General features: G+C 42.7%; 3 protein-coding genes across 3 annotated transcripts in view; all 3 read left to right on the plus strand.

Annotated features, from left to right (window-relative positions):
• LOC118424515 overlaps positions 1–6,142 on the plus strand; it is an 18,027-nt gene extending 11,885 nt beyond the window's left edge. The window contains exon 5 of the transcript XR_004832208.1: positions 5,664–6,142. The gene's annotated coding sequence lies outside the window, so the exon portion shown is untranslated. The remainder of the gene's footprint in view (positions 1–5,663) is intronic.
• On the plus strand, positions 2,118–5,405 carry LOC118424282. The gene is made up of 4 exons (XM_035832826.1): positions 2,118–2,716; positions 4,114–4,243; positions 4,721–4,835; positions 4,995–5,405. Exons 1-4 carry the CDS (start codon positions 2,473–2,475, stop codon positions 5,403–5,405), a joined length of 900 nt encoding a protein of 299 aa, XP_035688719.1. The 5' UTR covers positions 2,118–2,472.
• Positions 6,143–6,583: 441 nt separating the features above from the next.
• LOC118424283 lies at positions 6,584–9,840 on the plus strand. Its single transcript, XM_035832827.1, has 5 exons — positions 6,584–7,026; positions 8,147–8,282; positions 8,637–8,751; positions 9,372–9,480; positions 9,617–9,840. Exons 1-5 carry the CDS (start codon positions 6,810–6,812, stop codon positions 9,838–9,840), a joined length of 801 nt encoding a protein of 266 aa, XP_035688720.1. The 5' UTR covers positions 6,584–6,809.
• The last annotated feature ends 111 nt before the right edge of the window (positions 9,841–9,951 follow it).

Consider the following 9,951-nt stretch of genomic DNA (forward strand, 5'->3'; position numbering starts at 1 on the left):
TTTAAGATTGACCATAAGACAGTGCACCAGGTAATGTACATTACAGGTAAGGCAAGTGTGTTTTCTTTTAAGATTGACCATAAGACACCAGGTAATGTACATTACAGGTAAGACAAGTGTGTTTTCTTTGAAGATTGACCATAAGACACCAGGTAAGGTACATTACAGGTAAGACAGGTGTGTTTTCTTTTAAGATTGACCATAAGGCACCAGGTAAGGTACATTACAGGTAAGACAGGTGTGTTTTCTTTTAAGATTGACCATAAGGCACCAGGTAAGGTACATTACAGGTAAGACAAGTGTGTTTTATTTGAAGATTGACCGCAGGACACCAGGTAAGGCACATTACAGGTAAGAAAGGTGTGTTCTCTTTGAATATTGACCATAAGGCACATGAAAAGGTACATTTCAGGTAAGACAGGTGTGTTTCATTTGAAAATTGACCATAAAGCACCAGATAAGGTACATTACAGGTAAGACAGGTGTGTTTTATTTGAAGATTGACCATAAGGCACCAGGTAAGGTACATTACAGGTAAGACAGGTGTGATTTATTTGAGGATTGACCATAAGGCACCAGGTAAGGTACATTACAGGTAAGACAGGTGTGTTTTATTTGAAGATTGACCATAAGGCACCAGGTAAGATACATTACAGGTAAGACAGGTGTGTTTTTTTTGAGGATTGACTATAAGGCACCAGGTAAGATACATTACAGGTAAGACGGGTGTGTTTTCTTTGAGGATTGACCATAAGGCACCAGGTAAGGTACATTACAGGTAAGACAGGTGTGTTTTATTTGAAGATTGACCATAAGGCACCAGGTTATGTACTTTCCTGTACTGTACTGTACCTCATTTGGTCATACCTCTTCTGTAAGCAACGAAAACACACCTGTATTGCCTTTAATGTACCTGATATTTTTTACCTGGCCTGTAGTCAAAGAAAACACACCTGTAGTACCTCTAATGTACCTCATCTGGTCATACCTAGTCATTATTCAAAGACAACACACCTGTCTTACCTGTAATGTACCTCATCTGGTCATACCTGGCTATAAGTCAAAGACAACACACCTGTCTTACTTGTAATGTACCTCATCTGGTCATACCTGGCCTGTAGTCAAAGACAACACACCTGTCTCACCTGTAATGTACCTCATCTAGTCATACCTGGCCTGTAGTCAAAAGCAACACACCTGTCTTACCTGTAATGTACATCATCTGGTCATACCTAGTCATTATTCAAAGAAAACACACCTGTCTTACCTTTAATGTACCTCATCTGGTCTTACTTGGTCATTATTCAAAGAAAATACACCTGTCTTACCTGTAATGTACCTCATCTGGTCATACCTAGTCATTATTCAAAGAAAACACACCTGTCTTACCTTTAATGTACCTCATCTGGTCTTACTTGGTCATTATTCAAAGAAAACACACCTGTCTTACCTGTAATGTACATCATCTGGTCATACCTAGTCATTATTCAAAGAAAACACACCTGTCTTACCTTTAATGTACCTCATCTGGTCTTACTTGGTCATTATTCAAAGAAGATACACTTGTCTTACCTGTAATGTACCTCATCTGGTCATACCTGGCCTGTTATCAAAGAAACACACCTGTCTTACATGTACTCTACCTCATCTGGTCATACCTGGTCATAAGTAAAAGACAACACACTTGTCTTACCTGTTATGTACCTCATCTGGTCATACCTGGCCTGTAGTCAAAAGCAAGATACCTGTCTTACCTGTAATGTACATCATCTGGTCTTACCTGGTCATAATTCAAAGAAAATACACCTGTAATGTACCTCATCTGGTCTTACCTGGTCATTATTTAAAGAAAAAATACACCTGTCTTACCTGTAATGTACCTCATCTGGTCATACCTGGCCTGTAGTCAAAGAAAACATACCTGTCTCACCTGTAATGTACTTAATCTCGTCATATCTGGCTTGAGTCAAAGAAAACAGACCTGTCTTACCTTCAAGTACTAGTATTCAACATGGTATTACCTTGTTCATATACAATGACCACACAACTATGTGCGGGTATTCACAGTTGATGGCATACCCGGTTAATAGAGCCATGTGCAAGTTATATCTAAATAAAACTACCAAACTAATTTGTAAGAGTAGAGCATTATGTCTGTATTACTGGTAGCATCTTTTGAACGCTGTTCCGTCAACTCAAACTGCGAAGTCAAATGCGTGACCGGAAGTGAAAATATGGGCCTCGCGAAAACCCCGTATAGAGCCGTGATGGTACTTCCTGTATTCCGGCTCGGAAACAGATCCTCAAACCCTGAAATGTGTTCAAGTTTTGACGCCAGAAATTCCGTTTTCACGAAGTGATCTTCACGAGGTCTTCAGACTTGTCTGGAAGAAGAGCTTAACTCCAGATAACTCATCAAGAGATCCTCATGAGGTTTTAAAACTTGGCTGGAATACGGTGAAGTCTTATAATATGGCCGGTCGTGAGGGTCGCTCCCATGTGCAAAATCTCAGACTTCCCCTACGTTTGTCATGGACAACTTGGCTTCTGTTTCTGTTCCTGACGGGTTTCTCGTTTGTGAGTAACGCCCAGGACGATACAGGGTGGGACCCGGCTGGCTACCCGGACCCTATCCGAGCCCCTGAGCTGTGTGGGAGGCACAACTGGTCAGCATCCTTTGTTTGTGACCCGGACGGGATTCTCACAACAGATGAAGGTTGGGAACGATGTTTTCTAATGTTGACCTTGCTGTAAATACGCATGCGCAGGCTATGACGTCACATCCATGACATTGAAAGGCAGTATTAAATAGAGGAGCTATTGTAGATTTAAGCTGAAATTAAGTAATCGCCAATGGGGATGGGGGTTAATAGGGCCCAGGTTTCACCGAGACTCGGCGTGAGGGGTCAAAGGTGGCATGAAAACGTATTATATTTCAACATCCCGTGTAGTAGAGAGAGTTTCAAAGTATTCAGTAAGGCGATACTTGGTATACATGTCCTAGATGACCATGTTTTCATGCACAATCACTTTAATTGGCCTCATTTGAGTTTGGCTGTATGAAGATCCACATTCAAGTAGTTTGACATTTAATGATAATAACGTAACGTATGGGTCCTGAGTTCGATTCCCACCGTGCGCATGCCCCCGACCTTGTGCCCTCTGGAAAGGCACTTTACACGACTTTCCTTCTGTCTGTACCGTGTATGTGGCATTGTTACTATAAGTTACAAAACTTGAGTGCAGTGCCACATCGCCCTCGTCTGTCCAAAAGCAAATAGAAAAAAAAACGTAACATTTAGGTCGTAGAGAGCTCTGTGTATAAATAAGAAGCGGTACGGGTATCCTAGCAGCCAATATGTTGACGAGTCGATTATGTTGATCAGTTTTCCTCTGTTTCCGCCCAAAAGGTTTCCAGCAGGCTGTAAATCGTACATATCTATCAGATGCAAAATGAGCAGATGCCGTGAACTATCCTGGTATCCAGCCGTATTATAGCTCCCGACATGGTATCAAACATAATTATGATGACACTGGTATCCGTTTTTCGACATTTTTGGCAATCTATGGCATATATTTGCTCACTTTTGCAGCTGCTTTGTACGTTTCACAGTATTGTTGAAAACTTTTTTTTTCATTTTATGAAAAACAATTTATGCCTACCTTTCTGGCATCTCCACTAAAATAGCATTAAGACAAAAGATCAACAGGCATACTTGAATTCTTTGGAGGGAATACCAGTGTATTCTAATGATTGAAAATATCACAATACAAATTTCAAAGACTGTATCGTAAAGCATCTTCGACATCTCGCCTGTTGGTTGTCAAAGTAACTAACACAGATGTCTCATGAAAGGACTTTTTGTATGAACGACACATGTATATCAGAACAATTTTCATACGTTATACAATCAATAGAATGCAATTTGTAAGAACATGACAATCCTGAGTTTGTTACACCACCGCCAATTTCAAAGTCAAAGAAGAAAGAACCTAGTGTTCGGTATACCAACCTCAACTGAGTCAAACATTCCTGACCACTTAAATTTCACATTGAAGGCAAAATGATTGAAGGCGCGTGATTTTGACTTGTCTGTGGCATTTTGGTTTCAGCTAATAGTCTGGATGTAGAACTCATGACTACTGTAACGGATACGCCCTGCCCCTGTGAGGAGTGTCCCGGGAAGAACGACGGTTACAACATCGCCGTGGCGCTCATGAAGAGGATGAGCGACCCTGGAGGGTGAGTTCATTTTTTTGGCGACGCCTCTGGGGATAAAGCCTCAAATGTAGAGATGGCGGTGGCATAAGGAATGTGGTGAAATTGAGCCTTTTATACGACGTTTGGTGTATGAACTAGTAAAGCTCAGGAAAGTGCACCATTGCAGTCACTTGGGGGATATTAATCGGATGATGCGATGGGGGGTCTATGCGCCGGCCGGGCTCAAATGTAGGGGCAACACTACCTGTCAAAGTCATGCTACAGCCACATTTCCAAACCTTTGGTGCCCATCGGAAAGCTCAAAGGGTTTTTTTCTTACTTTTACTGGTAGAAGATAAACTACAGAGAAGAAAACAAAATGCAAGCATTGTTCCCAACCCTTTTGCCTATATTGCAAGAATAGATTCCAACTTAAGACGGTATGTAAAGTCGATATAACGATGATTGCCTATGTGATATTTTGTTTATTTGTTGGTTTTCTTGCATTGTTTATACTAGTTCAACACCAAGAGTGAGGGCTCAGGGCTTCGCCATGTACCTGCGATCCGTCGCATGGGATTATGGGAGATGTAACGAGGGCGTGGTCATCTTGGTCTCCACGGAAGACCGACAGGTGAGACTGACCAGTGATCTCGTTGTCATGGCAACATTAACGGTTTCGATAGATTTACGATACAAGTGTTCCAAGCTTTGAATTTGAAAAAAAAAGACCAAAATGTCAGTTCAAGAACAATTATAAATTTAATTATTTGTGTGCTTGTATTTTTTTTAGATCTACACGGCTACGGGGGCTACCGCTCGCGAAAAGCTCACCGACGACATCGTGGACGACATCTACGGGGACACTCGGGAGTACTTTACCGCTGGAATGTGGGCAGAAGGACTAAAGGAGATGGCGACAAGATACAAGAAGGTCTTCGCAGGGGGCAGCTCTTCGACTACAGCCGCAGTTGTAGGCACAGTGTTTGGAGTTGTAGGAATATGTGGGATTGGTGTGTTCTGTATCATATGTAAGAATGGATGTCATTGTAGAGGAGGCGGAAGTTCTAGTTTTCACGAACATTGGAATCGCACGAACTACTGGTCCAGTAGTGGTGGTGGTGATTATGGTGGTGGGGGTGGCGGAGGTGGCGGGGATGGTGGGGGTGGAGGAGGGGTTATAGGGGGGGACTACCAAAAATAACTTTCCGATGCATGGTAAAGTTATGGAAAAACAATCGCCACCTCAAAACACATTTAGTTACCTAACGTTACATTTCAAAGCTTAATGCAAAGCTGGATTTCGACGGTTAGGTTTCTTTTGGTTCAAAAATTGGGAAGGTAGCTTCAGCGTTTCAAGAGCTACAGCCAGAGGATTTGAACGACACCAGGATTTCCCCCCATGACCTAATTGGTCAGTCCAGCCCGTGAGTTGTCATTCAGAGGTCAAAACATGACAAAGGTCACCGTTCTTGCTAGATTCAAAAATATACAAGCCCGTGTCCACCCCGCGCGCGAAAACGATCCCAAAAGTTATTTGAAATACGATGTATAAGAATATTCATGTAAGCATGCCTGCACAACTCAAATGCTGGTAGTTCCCCTCTAACATCACTGCAATGTAAACGTTTTTTTAGCTTTTTAGATTGTTGTTATTACAGATACGAGTCTTGTTTTATTTTATGTTTAAGTTACGGTTGCCGCCATATTGATATGTGACGTCATTGGTCGGCCATTTTAATTGAATTACTAAGCCCACTACAATTAAAAATTTTGTACTTTAGTCTAGAACTATTCACGTCACCATTGATGCTGTTGTGTCAACTGTAGGCAAACTATCATGCGGATATTAATTTTTCCCCACATAAATAATAGACAAAGTGTTTGTGGTTATCACTACTACTGTACATAAAATGTGAATAAAATCATGTTAAAAACGCTTGTTTTTTGTCGTCGATCATTTGTGGAAATTCTATCATATCTATTATGTGACCCCATGTCAAAATAAACTAAAAAACGAAAGCGTGCGTATTTAAGCTCTCTTCTGTATCTCTCAAAGCCTTTGCCCCCTCCACATATCGTTTTCACTTGTATGTGGAACGAGCCGTACTACCTCACATCTGCTTGAAAATTAAGACAGCTGCTCCAACCACTACATCCCAGTCAGCTGTAAGGGTACAATGATCCACGAGACACGCCTCGAATGTTTCGTGTCACAAAGAGGAAAGCTAGGCTATAACTAGGCCATGAGGGAACCACATTATAAGCGTAGTTTCTCTCCATACGTGAATGAAAGTCCGTTGTACAAAAAGAAAGACACCTCTCTAAACGCCACGAAAATACGACTTTCTAGTCTAAACATGACACGTTATATTCATCATTCATGTAGCTAAAGTAGAACGAAATCGAGAAGTTGGCCGCATTTCATGGCTATTTCTGGATACTTGGTAGTTGATACCCCCAAATCATGGTATTCCCCAATCCAGCCCGCGGACAAAAATAACAAACTCCCGGGGTACGGTGTCCCCCCAACTATCCCTTGCCTGTGCACATGTTAACATCTCCGTTATTTCCTACATAGCGATAATATGAGAGACTCCTAGCTCTGATGGCAAACACCAGCCATTCCTCAAACTCGCCTCGGACGATGTGGCTTCTATTGCTGTTCCTGGTGGGTTGTTCCTTTGTGAGTAACGCTCAGGAAGACCCAGGATGGACCCCTGGAAAATACCCGAACCCTTCCAGGCAACCCAGGCTGTGTGGGAGGGTCAACAGGACGTCATCGTTCGTTTGTGACCCGGATGGAATACTAACACGAACAGAAGGTTTGTAGCGATGATGTTTTATATAATGTAACTGCGGGAGCGCAAGACATGACGTCATAGATACAAAACCATAACTTGTCGTCCGCTGGCGGTTTCAATGTGGAATCGATCATCGGTGAGGTCATCGGTACGGCGATATAGATATGTCATATTTCAATATCTCATGTTTCAAATCACATTTAGGCAATATTTGGCATACGTCCTATAGAGCCACCTTTGCAATCATTCAAACCTCAAAAGATCAATTTTACATTACCATACGTATGAGTATATTGTGTTGCCGAGTGAGGGTGTCAAGTTGATCGAATAGACTGCATAGTATGAAATTTATGCCATAGAAGATCTAGTCGGCGACATCTACCGTATTCCTATTGCTACGGTCACAAGGCGAAAACGGGGTCCGGCAGGGTAGTTTATTACCGTTTACACTTTCGGGCTCTATCACTTTGTGGGCCCGTGCAAGTGGGACACCCTACAGCTACCGGGCTATGTTTGGGCACAGCTGGGTCCCCAGATTTTTAAAACACGGAGTTAAAATCAATCAGGGATCCGGCGACAAATAGACGCCGTTACCAATCGTGAAAACACCGAGAAATACCCAAACGGGATCCGGCAGTTCATAGAGTCATTTTCTTACTCTCTACAAGCCCCGAACGAGCATCGGCGCAATTGTGACCGTAGCACATGCATATGGCCGGATTACTCCTCTGGCATAACATGTAGTCTATTTGTTTGATTTTCCGTGCAACTTATGCAGTTTGGTAGGGACTAGGTCGAACAGGAATCGTCCGCATGGACACCCTTTGATATTGGAAGCCTTCTACACCTGTGCACGTGGAAAGTTCCCTTCATGACCCCATTACATCTTTACTAGTATGAAATATCCCGGCAACCGCTGTACGTGAAAGCGACCCCAACCATTTAAAAGTGTAGAAAGAAAGAAAAAAAGTCCGTAGTTTACTCGGCAGGGCGTTGGTTTGGAAAGGCGGCCTGCTCAAACCGTCACAAGCAGTAACATTTTCAGCGATCTACCATAGAAAGACTAGAAAGTTAATTGTGTTGGGAAGAAGTTAACGTTAGTGTCGATGATACTTCATCTTGTTAACCTTTGACATTTCAGCTGATCATTTGGACCTGCTACTCTTCACCACCTTAAGGGACACGCCCTGTCCCTGTGAGACGTGTCCCGGTGAAAACGACGGTTACAACATCGCCGTGGCGCTCATGAAGAGGATGAGCAAAAGTGGCATTGCAGCGTAAGTGCACATTTTGGCGACGCTTCAATAGTGGAGCCGTTAATGTTTGGCAACGCCTTGTAGGGCAAAGACTTATATGTAAGATACTGTACATATCGTGAGATATTTGAAATCGAGCCTTTTTATATCGCACATTTAGCGTTATTTTTTAGCATCTGAGATTTTATCAATGCATTTACTTGGGAATCTATCTTTTGTTTTCGGAGGTCCGAATATCGAATTTAGAGCTTTGTTCTCTCTTTATTTTCAATAACATTGCTAGATTTAACTTGTAGATATTATGTTCAGTCACTGTAATGAATACTGACAGTGTGTTGTTTTGTTTATTTCTTTGTTTTCCTACATTGTTTACAGTTCATCACCACGAGTGAGGGCTCAGGGCTTCGCCATGTACCTGAGAGCGATCGCATGGGATTATGGGACGTGTAACGAGGGCGTGGTCATCTTGGTCTCAACGGAGGACAGACAGGTGAGATGAGACTGACAAGTGGTCTCGCTGCCTTTACGTCTAACGTTACAGATACAGACCATTATATGTTCCAATTTCTTAATTGATTTTAAAGAAATGGCTTTACTATCAGAGAATGTCATTAGTATGAACAAAATTACTTAATGAGAAAAATAAACTGTTATCCAACTGATTCTAGCACCTTTCACTTCCCAATGAAAGTCATATTGGTGGGGTGAGTAAAGTCATTTAAAATCCCAAGGACACGACGTCTGGGAAAGCTAGCCTCTACCAGGCTCTGCGGATCAGTGGGCTGATTGTAGAAATTCGACAACTAGATAGAGCTAGAGTCTATGTACGCTAGGGGACTCAGCCGGCCAGTGGAGTACGTTTCCTAACGATCACCGTCAGTGGCGTACTATAGATTCTATTTGTCCAATTTCTACAATTAGGCCACCGATCCGCGGAGCCTGGTAGAGGCTATGGGAATGCCAGTAATCTATCCAGTGACCTCTCGATTGTGGGTCTACCCTTGCCACTTAGCCATTCGACACCATCATGAGCATACATGCGAACGTTTACAAATGCCAGTTCTATAGAATCAAAATTTTACGATTTGCGTCGTTGTCTTTTTTCTCCAGATCTACACGGCTACGGGAGCCACCGCTCGTGAAAAACTCATCGACGCCATTGTAGACAACATTTACGTGGAAACCCGGGAGTACTTTACCACTGGAAGGTGGGCGGCAGGTCTAACAGAGATGGTGACAAGATACAAGAACGTCTTCCAAGGAGACAGCTCTTCGGTTACAGCCGTAGTCATAGGCTGCACGGTTGGAGTTGTGGGAGTCGTTGGTTTTTGTTTATGTTGTGTTTTATGCCGTAGGTGTAAGTGTGAAGGGGGTGGCTCTGGAACTAGTAGTAGCTATCATCAGCATGACCATTGGTACCATACGAGTCATTACAGTGGAGGGTATTATGACGGAGGGGGTGGTGGTGGTAGTTATAGCAGCGGTGGTGGTGGTGGTGATAGTGGGGGTGGTGGGGGCGGGGGAGGATTCTAATATAACTAGGAATGTCACAGTAGCTCAATTGGTATCGGCTTCATAGTTGAGCTCTTGTTTTTAATTAGTTGGTAACTAAGAGGTTCAAATCCAGGGAAGGGCATCTCGTCGTCTGGAACAGACGTATGGGGATATAAAATTAATCGGGATAAATGGA

This window comes from Branchiostoma floridae, chromosome 10 (genome assembly GCF_000003815.2).
Source record: "Branchiostoma floridae strain S238N-H82 chromosome 10, Bfl_VNyyK, whole genome shotgun sequence".
NCBI classification, from domain to species: domain Eukaryota; kingdom Metazoa; phylum Chordata; class Leptocardii; order Amphioxiformes; family Branchiostomatidae; genus Branchiostoma; species Branchiostoma floridae.